Source organism: Falco punctatus (assembly GCF_963210335.1).
Source record: "Falco punctatus genome assembly, chromosome: 5".
Taxonomy (NCBI): Eukaryota; Metazoa; Chordata; class Aves; order Falconiformes; family Falconidae; genus Falco; species Falco punctatus.
In genome coordinates, this window is record NC_137584.1 from 65,315,100 (window position 1) to 65,334,829 (window position 19,730).

Here is a 19,730-nt window from a genome sequence, read left to right on the forward strand (position 1 = left end):
CACAGGAAGAATTATGGGATTATCAAGGGGGAAACAGGGAACATAATGAGAATTTTGTGGAAACATCATTAACCACACATGCTTTCTGTTAAATTCTGCTCAAAACTACTTCCCCTGAATTACTTTATCTTAACGAAGCAGGAAAAAAAGATCAAGTAGACAGAACACGATGGGAAGACAAAGAAAACAAGAATGAATGAGGAACAGACACCTTCAAACTTTCTTGATCGGCATACATTTACTGTGTTTACTGCTCTGAGTACATGATTCCCATGTTATTTAGGATAGGACTTAATCCCAGATGACCTATAATTTTTTCCTCTCCCAACACCCATGTTCATTTTTTTTCCCCACACAGCACTTAGATCCCTCCTGCCTACCATGATCTCCAAGATAATCAATTCCCAACCTTATCAGGTAGGTCCCCCAGAAACCCTATGTCTTCCCAAAACATCTTCACCAGTTCCTCCTCTCTTCTACATAAATGCATGACAGCAAAGCTCTTCCTCCTGTACAGCATAGCCGTATTGTTAACTTTGAACATTCATCCGTTTAGGAAGGCAATCCTACACAGGCTTCACGTTCAGGAGCCTCATGTCTCTTTCCTTGTATGTTTTTAGGAAACCTGACTTCTGATATGACTGACCTGTTTCTCAGCTGTGTCTCTGGACTGCATCTGGGATGTGTCAGCACTGCTGGAGGCACTTTAGCGAAGTCCAAAAGGAGGAAATAAATTGCAACGGGGAGAACCATCTGCACCACATGTAACACACATGTTAATATGTATTATGCATGGCTGCGTTACATATATTACACACAGCTAACATTTTCTACTTCCTTCTCTTCAATAATGAAAATGTCTCCAACACAGTTCTGCTCTAGCCTCTGTACGCTCCCCACCCCCCTTACATTTGATAGCGTCTGGGATAAGCAACGGTCAGCCTTCTCTCCCCTGGCTGGGGGATGCTGCAGTCAGCACAATACCGGTATGTCTGCGATGTCCTCCCTTCATGCTCTTTGCTAACCCTCCCCAGCTGCAACCGAGCAAGTGGGGGAGGGAAAGATAAACTCAAACACACAAAATCCAGGAAACAGAAAGGAGTTCATACACTCTTTTCAAACACACACCGCTTACTGCTCTCAGCGCACAGCCACATTATACTAGCACAGTGCTAAGGCTGTGATTATATGTACCCAGGACAGATTCCCAAAAACATAGAAATCCCAAGCACCTAGCACGTCATGCCATCCAACAATATCTACTTGTCTTTTTTTATTACACCACACTTAAAAATGCCAAGTAAACTTATAGTGCAGGTAGACTATAAATTCTATGTATATTGTTAGATACCCGTAATGACAGAAGCCTAGTTCACAGTAGTAATGCACATGTCAGCAGCACAGATGGGCACCATCAGCATACAAACTGAGGATCCCCAGAAGGCACAAATCGTACCCTCCCTGCCACTGCCATCCTGCCAGCTAGACTAAAGACAGCAGAGGCTTGACTGCCGATTTGCAACTCCACCTCCATTTTACCACACAGGTACAGCCTTGGGAGACACGCTTTGCCCACAGGGATTTTCTTAAAACCACATTTATTACTACACTCAGCCCATAAATAAAGCTATCTCCAGTGCATTGGGAGGCAAGATGAAAGCCGGAGGAAAGGGGTGAACATGCCAGGTATGGCTTGCCCGTGCCATGCAGACCCTGGGGCTGTGTTTATGTTTTCAGAACCTGATGAACTCTGGAAGCAAGAGGCAATCGAGGCAAGGCAAGCCCCTTTCATCAGCTGCCCTCTGAGCACCGCATGTACTGTTCCCCATGTACACAACTACTTTGCAGCACCTGACAAATTTCCTTACATTCTGAGAGACTCTGAAATAAGACCATGTCACTAGAAAGGTTATATTTAGCCCTCCTATCTCCACTCACCTTGAGTAAAATCAGATAGTTGGAATGCAGCAATTGCCTACCATGCAGAGGTGCAGTTGTACATGCCATACATCTGAAATAACATTAGCCACCAGCCTTTAGCTTCACAGCAAGGTTGAAACTTCTCTGAAAGAGATGAGGTGAATTCAGCTGTTAATTTGGCTTCATTCTGTCTTCTCATACAGAGATCAGAGTGGTTCATTTCTGCCATGAAAAACCAAGGGAGCATTTCCACTTCCCGCTCAGAGTTCACACCAAAATGGCACCACTTTGAATAGTACGAAGTATTTATTAGCAAGGATTAAAATTTGCTCAGTTTCTAACAATGTAACTTGAAAGGGTTTAGTATGAAAAAGCATACCCTAATTATCCTTACATTATATCCAGAATTTATCCCTGCCTCATACCTAACACATTTTGTCCACCACGCAGCTGTATTTCAGCAGTACAAAAACTAAGAATAAAAGGGTATTTGCAGAAACAGCCCCAGATGCGGGACATCAGGCACTTCAGGTTCCACCTCTAGACAGCAGAGACAAAAAACGCTGCAAAGGGTGAATAAATGCACCTGGGCTTTCCCCACTGATCCATTTCCTACACTTGAGGACCCTGCGGCTCTCTAAAGTTGTCAGAAGGTGCAGCAGCCCTCAGCTGCCCGAGCTTCCTCTTCATACAAGGGGCAAACTGTCTCACTTTTTGCATCTAACAGGATGTTAGATGGTCTACACTACTGCTATGAAAGTCAGCTATTAAAAACCAAATTAAGGACGAAAACTAGCTTCCAAATTAGGAAAATACAATTTATAGTCTTTTAAAAAAGACAGCATGCCTGTAGTCTATGAACTTACAGTCTTTTACAAGTTCCTAACAGACAGCACGCTCATCAGTACAATTTTTCTACAGCTATTACCAAGCATGGCTTTCAGTCAAAAGCATAGGGATTTGTACTTCAGAAAGATATGTTGAGAAATACAGATCTGAAGTAGCTTATGGAATGATCAATTTCTCAAACACATTGTTACAGATTGGAGAAAAGGGCTTAGAAGAGAGCCATGCAATTTTACCTAATGATGAAAAAATTAAGGTAATACATCAAAGATAAATATGTTTGTGCTTTAACAAAAGATCCCAAACTTGTAAAGCTCTTTCTTTTTCACACAAGTTTTATCAAACCAGCACAGCAAGAACGTCACATGTAGTATTTGCACAGCCACAGTTACAGCTCAGCTATCACATAAGGACAGCAAAGCTGCCCAGCAGCTTCCATCTAGGATGCGGAAGACAGGTGAAAACAACAAACTGCCTATTTCTCATGTGACACTTTGGCTGATAACACTGAGAAAACTAACAAGAAAAGATAAACTATTAAAAATGTAACTAGGATGAACAAGCTTGCTGTGTTTACGATAAAGTGTGTACACCTTTACCATAATTATGCTAAAGGGCAGAGTAATAGCTGCCAAAGAGACAAGCAGAAGAAAAAAAGGCAAGGTTTTTCACTACATTCCAAAACATACAAAACCACACCAAAGTCTCATTAAGCTCTTAAACTCTCATCCCCATTACTCAAGTCTTTAACTGAGTCTTCACTAACTCATGAGCACAAACTGAGAAGGAAAGCAGGGTAAGAAGAAAAGACTTGTACCTTTCACAGTAGCTTCACATACTTCCATTCTGGACACAAATCAAGCATCAAAGCTAGAAATTCAAACTGTAAAGGTTTCATTTATGCCTAATGCAAAACACCAAGTACTTTGCTACCATGGTGACTGAACACAGTAAACACATCTTAATCACTCCCGATTCTGCAAGTGGCAAAGTAGGGCTTGGCGCAGTAGTTAAAAACATAGTCTGGCATCAGGCACATTGTGAGTTCACGTTAGAAAATGGTTTATCAAGTATTGCAATAGCACAAAAATCAAAACACAAAAAACAAATGAACAGAGAAGTTGTGTTGTGTATATTATGCATATGCACTGCTCTGGTCCTGTACAGTATTTAACAGATGAGTTGACTGATGAAGGGTTCCCAACATAACAGCCATAAAACTGATCGGGAAATGAGACACCTGCTTGACTTGCACACATTTGCCAACACCATGAGAGTAAGTACTCAGCTTCAGAAAACTAAGCAAGTTATATCACTTTTTTTATTTTAAATAACCAAGTTCCATGTTAAAGCTCAAAACTCCCATGTTCTCTTTACAATGACAAACCATTAAAGAGATTGTTTTTATAAAATTAAAACTGCAGATGAATCTTTTATGTCCAACGTGTTTATATTACAATATATATACTAAATTTGAAGGTACAAAGAGTTTTCAAAGCTGTTCCAGCTTATCAAGCCGATTTTGACTTTTTGGGACTAACCCCACCATCTTCAGCTGACTTCTCCGCTGGCCTCTTCCTTAGCCCTTTCATTTTCCGTGTTTGCAGTTTACCAAGATCTTGTTTCTGCATGTGGATTCGACCATAAGTTGTACCAAACACATCATGGGAGATGTTCTTTTTCTTCTTAGGCTGTAAGGGAAGAACAACATTAATATTTCTGAGTAGAGAGTGCCAGCTCTGGTGAGAATCGAGGGCCTAAAAGCAAGGCCGCATACATTGTTTGGATCTTAGGGATTAAAATTTTTCTGTATTCTCTATATGCTTCCAGAAGAGAGTTAGCCTGCCAGCTGATCACCATGAAAGTGCTGTGGCCCCAGAAATTCCAGCTGGCCTACATAAAAGTCAGCTTTGGTCAAATATACAGTAATTCATACTTCAGCTTTTGCTCTTCTTCACAGATAGATCTGTAAGTAATACACTTTCCAAGGTACATACTTTTAAGGCTTTTGGTTGTTTTAAAGACAGCTTATAAAGGTCATCTGAAGCTAAATGTGTCCTCCTCATAACTAGATCTAATGAAGGTCCCATCTCTTCCAGTTCAATTCTTGGTATTTTACAGCCAGATTTCTTCAGAAGCACCCTAGAAGGAAAAAACAAAAATCACCATTGTGATAGATTTATCTGTCTTTCTAAAGGGCAAGTTCAGTCCTGCAGTTCAGAACACTATTAAAAACAATTGCTACTGCTAACTCTATTATTGAGAAATATGTCTGTCAATAGCAATTTTTAATATATTCGTCCCATCACAATTTGAACACACCCAAAATATAACCTAATTTTATTTTTTTTTTAATGAGACCAGTATTATCAGTATTATTTAAAACTCAGTCCCAGTACCCTGAAAGCCGTATCACTCCTCAAATTCAAAACAGTGCCCTGGGTATTAATAGACATTAACAACATTTACTATTGTTTACAGCAAAATAACTGGAGTGCTAACCAAGAAAATTTTGTTTGTTTGTTTTTAAGAACGAGACTGATGAAAGTGATTTTTATTATAAGAGAAATCAAAATTGCATGGAACACAAGCTACACATGCTCACAGCCTCCCAAGGCAAGGCCATGAACTGTGAGGGTGAACAGTAACACAGCAAGAAAGACTGTCTTATGCTGCCTTTTCCTGGTTTTCCTGGTGTTTCACTGGATGCAGCCTACTACCTGTTGTTCTCTGACAAACACCTAAGCGAGAAGAGTCCTAGAAATCAGCCCAAGAACAGACTAACTCTGTGAGGACAGCTCTCTGAATTCACCAAGTTAATTCACACCACCTTAGCAATCCAACCATACGAAAGAGCAATCCTCCTAGCTAGCAGGAGGAGCTCAACAAGGAAGGAAGCAGCAGGTTTTGGGCTGAAGTGTTTGGTTTTGCTGTACAAGTTACTCTGTGTTATGGTAGAACACCTCTACACATTACATGCTTTAAATGCAGCACACTAGTGCTCAAGCCAGTTCAGTTACACAACTATAGGCGAAATTTGGGGAAAAGTTGACAAGTGTACCAAACAAAACACACACTCACTTATAACTTCGCATGTAAATTTTCCCCTCTACAGCTGTGAAATGCAGAACGTACTCTAAACCAGCCAGACGAACACTGGGCACGCTAGGACCTCTGAAGAAATCTGAAAGAATATTTAAAAGGTATAAATGCCAGGTTTTTTCGCTGAAAATCAAACCAACAGATGACTATAACAAATTGGTTTATTTCATAATGGACCCGCATCACATCAGTGATGTGAGCTCCTTACCTATATAGATATTTTTACTGCATCTAACTAGCTAACGCTATAAAAGAGACGGCTCTAGAAAAGCCAAATCTGTATGCTTAATGGGAATTTCAAGACATAGCTGCTACTTAAAACACAGCCCCACCAAAACATGGGAGAAGCTTAACATTGCATGTGTTAGCCCCTGCACCAGTGAAACCAAAAGCATGTAGAAATCCCAACAGGAACACAGTGACTTCCCAGGGATACTTTGGTAGCAATAGACACACTACCTAAAAATAAGTGCATGGAGAAGAACAAATACACTTTCAGAGCAGTAACTTAGCTTTATTAAGCTAATTGGGATAACTGCATTACCTATTCTTCTAAATATTCAGCTCTAAAGTCATAAAATTTGAATTTATCTTATTTTGTGTTTAGGCCAGTTTGTGCTCAGCTAAACATAGATCAATACAGAGAAGCCATTAGTTCAGGTATCTGTTCAAAGACATCATTCAAAAACCTGATACTTAAGATTCTTAATCAGAACCAGATTTGGAAGAGTAAGAAGGATCAAAGCCAATACAAAACAGTATCTTCTCTACTCTTACCTACATTTTCTCTCTCTGACTTGGGGAAAAAGTTAAGATATAACATTTCTTTCATACCTCCCCCACAACAAAGCTCTTCTGTCCTTTAGGTAAAGCAGTATTTGTCATTACAATGAATGTTTTCTCTATTTAACAAGCAGCACACATATAAAAATAAGACACTTGAAATACTTGCTTAGTTTGCAAAAAGAACACTGAAATAGAAGTTAAATACAAAATGAGCCATCTCTTGCAAGGTTCTTCTATCAGGCTATGAAAAAAACACTGTGCAATCAGAGAGCTTGCAGTTAGCACAGCAATCTGTCCAACATATGCATAGGGTGGAGAAAGAATGTGACCTTGACTGAGGGAACAAGGTGTGCTAATAAACATGACAGGGCAATGCTGAAACATAGGAGAACTGCTAACAGATGCAAAACACATCAGTCTTTTCCGTTCTGTCCCATTTTCAGATCCCTCGGCTAATTGTCTCTTCCTCCACTGCCTTTTTTAAAGCATCAACCAGCACTGGAGTGACATCCAAAACAAAGTCTTGCTTGGCAGATATCAGCTGGAGTCTAGCCAGGAATTTCTTTGGTCAATTAAATCCTCTCCTCATTTTGTAGGCTAAGCTTGTAGTTAGAGGAAAAGTTGCAAATAAAATATTTTGTTTGCTTCTGGCATATACTTTCCCTTCAACGAGTTTTCTGTGGTTACAGAAGCGAACATTAACAGTAGTTTTATTGGCAACATCTCCCTTTCGTATTTTCCTGTGGCACCATACATCTTTTTACCCACAGGACGATCTCCTCCAACAAATGCAGGTGGTCAGGAATTTCTGTTCCCTGGCAATGCTCAACAGCTGCAGAAACCTTACACTTCAGTATACCCAGTGAGCTGAAGTTTTTTTAATGTATTCTTAATTCACAACCCTTGCTTTGGTTGGACTAGGGATTTGCTTTCTCCTTTCTTTCCATTCCTAGTTCTTTCTGCCCCTTGTCCTCAACATGTTTCCAGAACTTCTAATTTACTTTTTCCTGCAGAGAGCTTCACAGGACCTTTCAATTCCCAGATTAAATTCCTACATTGTTAACATGAGTCTATCCACTTCTTTTTGTATTAATTTGTATCCAAAAGCTGGTAACACTGTAACCTATGTAGCTATGGTTATCATTAGCAGAGTTCAAACTCCATCCCAGCCATTTCCCATCCATCCACTTCCTCAGCCAGAAAGAACCCATAAATCTTTGAGGCACTCAAAGTCTGTATGACAAACAAGCCAATGGTCAATCTAAAACTGCAGGAGTCTCCTGGAAACCAACATTTTAGGAAGTGTATAATAAGTCACATAATGCCTAGCCATTTTTAGGATTAAATGTGTGTGTAATAACAAAACTAGTAAGCAGGTGTGTAGAGATGAAATATTTTATAAACAGAAGCATAAAAAGCTATTAGAATTTCATGAACTGCATTCCAAGGACTTCCATCATAAATGAATTCCTACACTACCACATCAATAGGCAACAAAAACCAAAACAGAAAGAAAGGCATGTCTTTGTCAACCAGGTTTCTCAAGAAAAATGCAGCTGCCATTTATTTCTCCTAAGTAACTTCTTCAGAGTTTAAGTGGACCATAGGGTTTGGTTACCATGAAGACACTAATTCACCCTTCCCTTCAATTTTACAATGAAACTGCTGGAAGATGATATTCTAAACATGCATAAACCCTTCTGATACCACAAAAGCCAGTGAAAGCTTGGCTGTTCACCAGTGTCATTGGCATCACATTGCTTTGGCAACAAGAATCTGTTAGCTATCTAATATTCCTTCTGGGATCCCAACAATACTGCCACAGTAATAAAATATTTGCTGCTGCTGTTGTAAAGACATTTTTCCATCTTTCTTAGCAATAGAGTGGCAGCTCAAAAGCACTGTCTTTTGCAGGAATAGAAAGAATCAGTCCTTCCCTACCAGTTAAAGTCAGTTTTTAAGCAGGTCGAATTATTATCCATCAATTTTAATTGGTTAGTGATACTTTCAAGGTTTTACACCCCTTAACCTTTTCCTCTCTCTATTGTTTGGCATCTAAGTATTTCATAGAAGTCAGTAGCACATTAAGACCTGGAATACTTGGTGTACATTCAAGAAGAAAGATCAGGTGTCCCTATGAGTACATTTGACTGCAGAGTCATTAAAGGCAAATAAATAGGAGAGGAGAAACTACAGAAGAACATCAAAAGAAATAGACAGGAAAGACTAGTTCATTATTTGGCAACTACCTAACGACGGATGTCTTTCATTTAAGGAATCAAGCTGTTTGACCATGGAGTGCATGAGCACATCTGGATGTCAATCCACCAGCACTGTGCAGATGCCTGCACAAGATACACTTCAGAAAATAACGCATCTGCTTCCTGCAGTATAAATATTCATTTAGAGTGACACAATCTTTGTGTTCAGTATCCACCCACCTTCAAAAATTCATAAGCACAGTTACTAGCCTTTCATCTATCCCCAAGAACCACTCAGCCATATTGACATGATGCAAATTTTTTCCTCTCCTGTTCCCTTCTCAGTCTCATTTCAGACGTAGCATCTTGTTTTAACATGAAGGGGAAAAAAAAAATCTCATTAAGGTCTGTTTCTAAAGCGCAATCATTTATCTGTCTGCTTAGAAAAAAGAGCCCAACCAATATTTATTTTATATGAAAGGGAGATCTTGCAAAGCTGTAAAATTATGAATTAGTACGACCCAAGAATGGAACTAAAAGAACAAGGCTGTTCTTATTGGGCAAGTTTCAGTATTTCACCATAGCTTAGAAGAAAAAAGTAATCTACTTTTATGAAAACCTATTAAAAAGAAAAAACATACCACCCTACTTACCAGTTCTAGTTCTACCAAGCCAGACACACTTTTTAAGTGTCAAGAGATACAGCACCATACGACTTCCATGTCTCAAAAAGCTACTCTAAGTATAGTTTTTTCTAGCCCCCCAGAAAAAACACACAATGTACTTCATCTTCCAGAGCCTCCATCCCTGAAAGAGCCAAAAACTCTACGACAGTTTGTTTACTAAGTTCAAGCCTGCCTTGAAGTTATGACACAGCTATTATCTACAGCTGATTTTTACTGCACGTGTTCTTTCCAAGTACCCTCATAAATGGCACTTTTGTTAAATCTGTCAAATTTCCAATAGAAAATGCTTTCATTATAAAAACACAAGTTCAATTATACCCTTTTTTGTAAGCAAAAACATCCCGCTTTCTGAACTTAATCCACTGACTTCAAATTAAAATTTGATACTTAAATTACAGGATAAAGACTTCTTGAAAAAGGCCAGAATTTTCCCACTAAGTAATGAATTTTAGTGAACACAAAGTTTCAACTTCAGAGTCTTTTAGGCTAGTCTTTTCCCCCTCCCTCTAACAGTCATGATGATCAGTTAACCTTCATTTCATGTGACAAGAAACTTGCAAATAGCTGTTCTTGTTTCTTTCTGAGCAGAACATAAGCAAACATTTATTGACAAACCAGCACTTCCCAACAGATCATACTCCTACTGATTTATGCAATCCTACTGCTCAAATAATCAAAATACTTACCAATAAAAAGGCTCTTCAGTCTTCTGTATTCTTCATTTACATCAAACATATCACCAGCAAATATCAACATAGGTTTTGTTCCTTCGGGACATTTACTGTTCTGTGGAATAATTTTAAAACAGAACAAAAATTCAGATAGCGTTAGGGAACACATTGACTTAATAGGTGGCCAGCCATTCAACTCTGAATGAAAAATTGTTGTGACCTGTGATAGATATGGACAGAGTACACACCTTTTTTTCAATGAAGAGTACTGTGAATGGAAGGACTTTGGTTTTAAAAATTGTTTTTAAATTGTATTATTCGTTGTGCTTGATTAAAGAAATTCTTTCCTAAAAAATGTATAAGATAACATCTTCTGGTGAAAATTTGACTGCAATTACTAGTAAGAAAAGTAAAATCAGAGGCAAACAAGTCTATTGTGCTTCTGACACTGGAGAGCACATGAAAAAGGCTAAAAGAATAGTTCAGCCAGTCACTGAAGTAAATGTATTTTTTGGCCAAAGTTAAAATTAACTGTAACTTCCCTGCTATAAACAGTGTTACAAAGACACATACTACAATCTGACTTCAAGGGGAAGATTCACTTTTATAAACCATAATTTCTTCACTATCCCTCTAGACCATCCTGCCAATTTATAGATTGTGATGAGAATAAGGATCATAAAAATCCCTTATTTTTGTAGTGTATGAACTGCTTGATACAAAAGTACACATACATGAAATGTTTCAGTCTTGCCAAAACAAACTTAACAGCCACAAAGTTAATTTTCTCTAGCTTCAAACAACCAAGATGTTAGCTCCCTGTCTGAATTAAGTATAGTTCCCTGAAAACTGGCATTTATGTGCTACTGAAAGCTAAAGAAAGTTTCAGAATCATCTCAGTTACAGTGACCCTTTTTGATTATAATTTGAGAAGAGAGATTTCAGTTTTCTAAGCCTATGCCAGTTTATGTAGGAACCTACCACGAGCAGAACCTTACTAAGGTATTTTGTAGATGTAACTAATTAAAAAGAAAAATATTAGGAATAAAACAAGCCTAAAAAAGAATTTGAAAAAAAAGTTGTGAGCTTGCTCAAAACAACCAAAATAAAAAACAGAGCATAAAAATAACATTCTGGGGTATACAAATTAGCAATCCTCATATACTGCATGAAATGCTTTTTTAAACTCCTGTCCTTACTTCAAAGCACAGGAAAAGCTAATGCACAAAAAAAAAAATTCCACCAGTAGATGTCACTGAAATACTGAATTAGCAATTCCTTACCTTGACATCTTTTAAGGATACAAACTTCTCAATGCCTAGCTCAATCATGTCTAGGACATGATAGTCAAACATACGACCTGTGAAAGTAAAAAAAGAAAATCCAGTTATTTAAATATTCATTGAAAACCAGACATTTCATCCAGATAAAAACCCAAGTGAGACACATTACCTATTATCAGGTTGTTCGGTCGCTTCTTGTTATGAGAGCCAAAGAGAAACAAAGAACAATCTGATTTCTTGGAAAAAAATTCCTACAATTGAGGAAAAGAGAAAAACTAATGAGTTCCAGTTTGTAGTGTTTAAAATATTTTGTGATGGCATACATCACAGACACGTGAGTTTAAGAGCTGCTTAACAAGGACAGCTGCACTTGCCAGAAGAGTTTTGAGCACGTCCAGGTCCACATAATCTAAAATTGACAGCTAGATTCAAGGTTCAGACGACAATTAATTTATTTTTTATTCCCCACTGCAGTCTTAAAGATCAAGCCAGGCCATCTTTTTCTTGCCATTTTATCTGTAATGCCCTTTTTCATAGTTCCTCATTATTTGTTTTTACATAAGATACCTTCAACCACTTCTCCTTGCCTGAAGAGTATTTGCAAGTTGGCTGCAACTGTAACACCTCATTTTGGTGACTCAGCTAAGCTTTATACAGCATACTAGCTTTGCTTAAGTTTCTGAACAACCAGTTAATTCCCTCAACAGCAAGCAATTTTTTAAGACTAAAATGCTACTTAAAACCAAGTCAGTGGTGATTATCAAGAGACATCTTTCCTCCAGGTGGAGTAGATTAAGAACCTACCTTGAACCAGAGCCCATACTACAGCAATTCTTTGTGAGGATGTCCAGCTCCAAAGCCTTTTTATTTATGTACTGCCACGTCTCAAGGCAGCCCCTCATTCTGTGTATCAACTGTGGTTCCTAAATATACACACAGGCTATTTATCCAGTACTTCCCAGAAGCATCAGAATTTATCTATCTGCACTTGGCAGATGGGAAGCAGAAAAAGCCACTGCATCTCCTCCCACCCCTGCAACAGCAGCACATCACAGAGGACATTGTAGCTCTGCCCCTCTGGGAGGTCACAAGGGACACCCTCAGGAGCAACCCTAAACTGGATTAATTGCACATACAAATCTCACAGCTCAGCGCTGAGCTCTGCCACCAGGTCTCTGAAAAATACTGACTGTAGACTCATCAAGAACAGGTCTGAGGGGACTCCCGTTGAAACACTTGCGCATGCAGCCCTGTTAATCACTGTGTAAATTCTCTATCAGCTATATGCAAATTCTCTAAGAGCTATCTGATAGTTTAAGAAAAAGATGCAACAAACTCAAATGCCTCAGATGTATCCTGCATGTACTGGCACAGCACATACACTGCAAAACTGCCCTTTTCAAAAAATGCCTGTAACCAAGTTAACAAAAAAAACACCCTAGTTTCATTTGACTTTCCCTATCTTTCTAGCCTCTGATTACTTGTTCAGACTACTCTCAATGAATTGTTTTGACGTTACAAGAATTAAAGCTCCCTTAAGGACCCCCTTGTAAAATCTCAGAATGATTTTAACTGCCATGTTTTCCCAGAAATTATCAGAAGTTTAAACCAGTGGTCAGCTGACCATCAGGTAGTTCCTATATGACTGTGAAATCAAGTTATCCAGCTATGTCATACAACTTTCCCCACTGCCTACAGTAAGTTTTCCATTCCCCTCAGGATATTTCAGGGATGGCTGCATTACTATGCTTCATGTCAGGAGCAGAAGCACGTACTACAACACCTCAGCTTCAGTAATAATGCATATTAAGTAACTTTCTATGTTGGTCTATCTATGCTGCAACCACACTGATTCTTTGATCCTAACGCTTTAACTCAACTGCCCAATACAGCTTCAGCAACTCCTCTAGCACTCACTATTGGCTGCCTTCGCTTTTTTTTAAAAAGGACCCTTAATGATCATTAAGGATCCTTAGATATCTCACCTCACCTCTTCCTTTTTATTTACAGAGAATTCCTTGGGTATGTTTCCCATTTATTTTCACAATCCCTTTCAGACAAGAAAGTGCCTTTTTGCCCAGTGTGTATATGTGATTTTTTTTTTCTTCTCACACAGATTTACTTAATACAATACCCCCAAGTTCCCAACTTCAGCATGCATTTTCAGTGAGTTATTTCAACAGCTGCCTCACACATTGGAAAGCTGACCCTTATTTCCCTGTGTGAGTCAGCAGTGGCACATAGCAAACATCATCAAATCATGGTCACTGGGAACCAAACAACATATTTTTGGGATAATTAATTTTTGTCTTTATTGTAAAACTGCAGCTGTATATCATTATCTCCTTTCTCTCATTTTGTTGAGGGAAATATATATATATTCTGCTTTTATTTCTGCAGTTAAAGTAATGCTTCAATTGAAGAACAAATGTGTGAGATAGAATCTTAGGATTAGCACCTCTACTTTTTGCCTTCCTGCTCATGAATTATCCTGACCTTAAAGCACTGTATCAACACCAGACCCAGACAGAGCATATCACTAAATGTATTTCCAAACATACCTACCTTTCCAAAATACCCTCCAAGGACACTGTTACAACCTCTTTGCAGGACAAATACACATATTTAACTGAAATTGTGCATTTTCCTGGCAGTTCTTGACTGAATGTTGGAACAGAACTCTAAACAACCATCTCACACTTGCACAGCTGATGCATGTGGTACTCTGCTGGGCTTTTCTTTCCCTCTATTCAAACACAAGGAAGTCACAGAAAGCTACGACCCCTCCATTTAACTACTTTAACCTACAAATTCACCAAACTGAAAACAAGTTGATCAAAAGCTATGTCACTTCAGAGGACTAACTTTCAGAAAACCAAAATAAAGCACTTTATTCTTCTTTTCATATGAAGCACCATTACTTATAATGGTATTACAGACTCCTAAATTTGTCTGCCAGTTTACAGAAACATGCATTTGCAGCAAAGACCAAGTCCTCACAAAATGATGATTCTGTCTTGCAGCCAGAGGAAAAATATGCCTACTGTCACCATAAATCTAGACACAGCCCTACCTTCAACTCATCCAAACTCCCTATAAGCTTTGTTTGTCATCTAGTTTCTCACAGAGTAATAGAAAATTATCCTCCAACCAAGTTCTTCACGACTTTAAGGCTATAAAATGTCATAAGAGAAGATGTGGTTTATACTTACCAATGATGTTTGATCCTCAAAAGGCCTGGTAATATTTTTCCTGCGAGGGGGAAAAAAATATTAAAAAAAAAACCCAAAACCAAGCAGGCCCATATAAACATTTCTAATTAGTTCTCTGACATTAAAATTATGTATTCTACTGGAAACTCCAGCAGTAGAGTTCAAACCATAAGCCTTATTAATAGTGCCAGGAGTGCCTTAGTGCCACTGTTGCCATTCTAAGTACTCTCTTCCACATTTCCTGTGTCCTGGGGTCTGACTTCCAGATCACCACCACCAGTGACACTTCATAAACCCCTGCCTTTACCAGTTCATCCAGTGTTAAATTTAGCTATTACAATTAATGTCTCTGCACTACATCCATACAGATACTGGGTTCCCATTTTGAGCAAGACTTATCATTATAATTTGTAGCTCAAACTTCTAAGAATTCAGCTAGAAGAACTCCAGCCTACCCACCTGAGACAGAACCTCAATAGCTGTTCGCACAGATCAGTCAGAGAAACCAACTGTTCAGGCCTGCTGAATCCTGCTCCGTAACACTCAGCATAGAACTGGCCTCAGCACCAACACTGGTCACATCCAGCTTGTTTCCAGTCTACTGAAATTTATGACGAATTGCAGTCACCTTCTGCAACCGTTTCCATCGTTCAAGCCCCCACACTAGCCAGCATCTTTATTCATGCTTTGAAATTACCAAAAGCTGTCTTGTCAAAAGACTCAAAGATGTCAAAGCAAGACCACTTACTTTTTATACAGTACAGCAAAAGGCTTCTTCACAGCATACTGCAAAAGACAAGAGTTAAATACATTATCGCTAAAACATGTAAGTGCACAGCCCTGTTTTTTCTAAACCCCTACAACTTACATGATCATATAAAATAGAGTAACTGTTTGTGCAAATCAGTCTAGAAGGCGGCACCTCAAAAGGCCTGCTCACAATAACACCCTTCAAGTTAGTAGCAAACTTGGTTCCCAATTAATTGCAGAAGGAATTACTTCTAGAAACTAAGATAAAACAAAATAACTGAAAAACAGCTGAAATCAAAGCTATGTAATGGAATCCTTCTGCTTCTAGGGGCAAAAGGGAAAAAAAGGGAGTAAACAACCACCTGATTATCATCAGCATAAAATGGTAATAAAATGACAAAACAAGGAGAGGAAAGTGTGCAGGAACAGCTACGCTATTTTCAGGTATGGAGTTGAGACAGGATTTGTAAGTTTAAGAGAGGTTCAAAGCTCCATATCAATACACACAAGCAGTTTACAGGATTCTGGGATATGACTTCACCTGAGTGATCCAGTCCCAATTCTGTATCTAATTCTCTTGTTTTCAAATGGACTTGCAACACTTCACCTTATACACGACATAATCATGGGAAAAATAATAGGGAAGAGAATAAACTCAAAACTTCAGAAGAAACTCCATCAAGGAGTAGGTAATGACACCTTTGGAGTACTAGGCAATCCAAGATTTGAGGAATGGAAAGAGCATGAAAATACTGATCTTGCAGCAGAGAGCATGCAAACTGTAAGAAAAAGAGAAAGGAAGGTTGCATACTATGTCCAACAACTTACAATGTCTTTAAGCACTTCAGTCACTGTTAAGTTTGCATTTCCTCCTCTTATTAGCATAGCATTTTTTGTGTTTTCCTTAAGTTTGGGTTCTCTCTTCTCAAGAAATCTTTTTGCTCTCTTAGTTTTAGGCTTTCTGCAATAGTAAGTTAACAGTTAAAAAGTCAGTATTGGTAACAAACACTTAACACTGCAGAAAAAGAGTAAAACAAAACAAGAACTGGAACAAGCTGCATTCAAGTAACTCATTTCGGTCACTCAAACTAATCCCAACCTGCAGAATTACTATCAATGCTAAAAGCCCAGTCTCAGATGAATGTGTTTCACCATCACTCCTCTTCCTCTCTGTCCCTCCAAGTGAGCAAAGCCGATTTTACAGTCTTGGACTTTTCAGTTTCTGCTAATTTAGAGCTTAAGCTATACCAGAATTCCCAGAGACTACTGACAGGCTGAAAGTTTCCCCTCACACCAGCTCCCTCCTCAATCAGACTTGCAAATGAGAAGAAAACAAAGTTCCTCAAAGACCATCAGTGGCATCCAAAAGGAAAGCTCAGGCACGGCATACCTGTTGGGAGGAACTAGAGAGCAGTACCACGCAGTATTTAGGTGCAATACACCAGCCTTTGCAGGAGCACAGAGCTTATATAAATTAATAGCTATGCGACTTAAGCACTGCATTCCTCCACTAGATGAATGTAAAGCTTTTAATATCTTCTCGGTGAAGCATTGTATTTATTTTCATTTTAAAAGCAAACAAAAACCCCTACACTGGTACTTCCAACTACAGATGAAGACAGTTCTTTGAAGCGTACGGAAATACATCAGTGCAATACCAGCTGGCCACCGCGCTTCCTTTAACTTTACCAGCTGAGTAAAGGCTGCCTTGCCTCCAATAAAAAGACGGCAGCGCTCCTTTTCCTCCTTCCTTCAAGTTTTCCATAGGCCCTTCCTCTCTGCTTGCCTCCCCCCTGCAATCCTCCCCAGCCCGGCGCCGCCCAGGCCCCACAGCCGCCCCGCCGCCCCACAGAGGCCGCTCACGCTACCCAGGGCCCGGGGAAGCCGCGCAGCACGCCCCGCCCGGCCCCGGGCAGCCCGCAAGCTCGGAGCCCCCAAACCGGGCCGGGAGAGGACAACCGGCCCCCCGCTCCCCCGCCACACTCACACCACCCGGTCCAGTGCGTCCATGGCTGCCCAGCCGCCTCACGCGTGCGCGCCGCCGCGCAGCGCCATCCGGTACGTCACATCCGCCGCGGGAGGGGCGGGGCCAGAGCGGCGGGAGGGGCGGGGCCAGAGCGGCGGGAGGGGCGCCGGGCCGGCAGTGAGCACTGCAGGAGCGAGGCCCCGCGGAGCGGTGGGTGCGAAGTAACGGCCGCACAAATAACGATGCGGTGACGCAACTGTGCGGCCGGTCGACTTGTTTCTGAGCTTCTTGCTTACCCTCCTCCCGTGCCCGGCGCGCTGGGAGCGCAGCAGTGGCGCTGACGACAGGAATCACGCCGGCCCGCAGACCACCACCCCCCAGTTCTGACTGGTGCTCGGAATAACCGGCTGGCTGGGCTGGTTGTGGCCGGGTCGGTAACGCTGAGGGGTTTGCTGTCCACAGCAGTGCACTCGTAGCACCTGCTTTCTAGGAGGGATGGGGAAAAGATGGGTAAAAAGTGAGTATGGTTGCCAAAATTATGGCTAATAATAATAGAAACAGAAGTTTGAGCATTATAAAGAACATATAAAACCTAAAAATACCCAAACATTATTACTTACAGTTTGTGATATATGTAAAGTGTTAAAAAAACCCCAACTGATCCCCAGATAAACTAGACCAAAACCAGCTTCAGTATACTGCTGGAAGAAAAATCTGAAAAGGGGCAGAAACCATTCTGCTAGAATATTGCTTTGAACGTAATACAAAAATTCACAGATACATCGTGACAGATTTAGCAGCTGGTTAACAGAACATAACAGGGAATTGCTGTATTTGCTCGCTGACAGCAAATGAGCTCTGGGAAGCACCCTCGGCTCAGCCCACCACAGCAGGCGCTGCCGCCAGCCCAAGCGCAGCCCAGCACCGCAAATGCTCCCCGCTGCAGACTAGGGTGGACGCTATTCCAGTTCGTAATATTCCCAAGATCATTATTCCAGTTATAGTCATCCTCAGTCAGCACCATACAAATGAAGTCTGAACAATGCTTTTACACTTCCATGATTGCAGTTAAATCCAGAAGGAAGGCTGCGTGGCCTGCCTGAAACCTCAAGCACAGACACCACCATGTGAAATATCCATACCCAGGCTGGAAGCATATAGAACGTGTTCTCTCTTCTTCCTCACCTTCCTCTCCCTGTCTCCCCTTTCCTCATGATCCAAGTTGCTTCTACACAGAAAAAGGGAACAGTGGGATCGATGGTTTGAAACGGTTGCACTGTTCTGATGACACCTTTACTGATTCTGTGCTGTGAACAATGCTGGGGGTGAACTTCTCTGATCATTGCTAATTAAAGTATTACATAATTATGTAATAATGCTGGAATTAATTAGGCATTCCCACCCTCACAGTTTAACTATTCTGAGGGAAGCAGAGAAAAGCAGGAAGGAAGAAAGGTCATGAGGAAAATGTTTTATGTTTAAAATATGCTGTGCTTATTATCATGAATGCACCACATACTCAACTTCTCTATGAAATGCTATGTGACAATATAAATGATGTAGCAGTATGTAGCATCAACCTACAGACTAGCTAAGGGCCACAATCCAGTCACATGGATCAGTTTGGGAATGACTAATGCATGGGTACAGGATCTTAGGTATAAAAACCTCCAGAAAATGCCAGAGGAAAAAATCAGAGCCAAGAAGGGGAAAATAAAAAAATCCCAGCTGTGGAAGAATTACTTTGGGGGTAAAATTAGAGAAAACTGGGACCTAATAGAAGTGTAGTATTACAGAAAGCTTTTTAGGGTAAAATACAGCTATAGCTTTCAGGATGGTTGGCATGCATGGAATCCACTTTACCACGGGGCTCCTAAGCAACACACCCTGCCAGCTCAGCACACACCAATAGGAGTAACAGAGCAGAGAGCCCACGGCCAGGTTCTGTTGTACTCCCTGCAGGAACGGGAACTTGATGGTACCACACAGCTGATAAGCTGCACAGCAGTTTTCAAATGAAGAATGTATGAGAAGATGTCTGCTGCTGAGCCAACCATTGTGGAAAAATTATTTTCCTCAGGTGAAATAATGTCATTGCAATACCAATGCACACCTCCACCCCAAAGTTGCCTACCTTCAAGGTACTACCACACCTCACCAGGCACGTGACACCAATCAGTAACAACATGTATAACTAGAGTCACTCAAGCTCCGCTGAAATGTAAAGAAAATGAACAGGTATTGAACTGAAAGAAGCCCAAAGTGGGGAAATTGTTGTCTAAACGCCTAAATTACCAAACTCTGATT

The 19,730-nt window shown here is 40.3% G+C and overlaps 2 protein-coding genes across 4 annotated transcripts in view; both read right to left on the reverse strand.

Annotated features, from left to right (window-relative positions):
* The window catches only part of SLC16A10 (solute carrier family 16 member 10), a 91,270-nt gene extending 87,349 nt beyond the window's left edge, over positions 1-3,921 (reverse strand). The window contains exons 1-2 of one of the 2 annotated variants that reach the window (XM_080388200.1): positions 1,939-3,921; positions 647-753 (exon numbers count right to left, since the gene is read on the reverse strand). The gene's annotated coding sequence lies outside the window, so the exon portion shown is untranslated. The other variant, XM_080388199.1, reaches the window with a different exon arrangement.
* A 148-nt stretch (positions 3,922-4,069) lies between these two features.
* RPF2 (ribosome production factor 2 homolog) lies at positions 4,070-18,706 on the reverse strand. Of its 2 annotated transcripts, XM_080388218.1 has the most exons (11): positions 18,566-18,706; positions 17,720-17,909; positions 16,286-16,418; positions 15,456-15,493; positions 14,708-14,747; positions 11,665-11,746; positions 11,496-11,572; positions 10,228-10,327; positions 5,848-5,950; positions 4,764-4,908; positions 4,070-4,457 (listed from the first exon to the last, which is right to left on the reverse strand). In XM_080388218.1, the coding sequence occupies exons 3-11, from the start codon at positions 16,340-16,342 to the stop codon at positions 4,278-4,280; spliced, it is 822 nt and encodes a 273-aa protein (XP_080244344.1). In that variant the 5' UTR covers positions 16,343-16,418; positions 17,720-17,909; positions 18,566-18,706; the 3' UTR covers positions 4,070-4,277. The 2 variants fall into 2 exon arrangements, with proteins under 2 accessions (XP_080244344.1, XP_080244343.1); XM_080388217.1 differs by lacking the exons at positions 17,720-17,909; positions 18,566-18,706 and adding an exon at positions 17,445-17,588.
* Positions 18,707-19,730: the final 1,024 nt, after the last annotated feature.

Excerpts from the sequence above, each read along its gene's own strand:
- RPF2 (XM_080388217.1), bottom strand. The coding sequence starts at position 17,467 with ATGGACGCACTGGACCGGGTGGT. Across the intron at positions 5,951-10,227 it reads ACTGAAGAGCCTTTTTATTG|ATTTCTTCAGAGGTCCTAGC; the intron begins GTAAGTATTTTG and ends ATATTCTTTCAG. Across the intron at positions 4,458-4,763 it reads AACAACCAAAAGCCTTAAAA|CCTAAGAAGAAAAAGAACAT; the intron begins GTATGTACCTTG and ends CTTCCCTTACAG.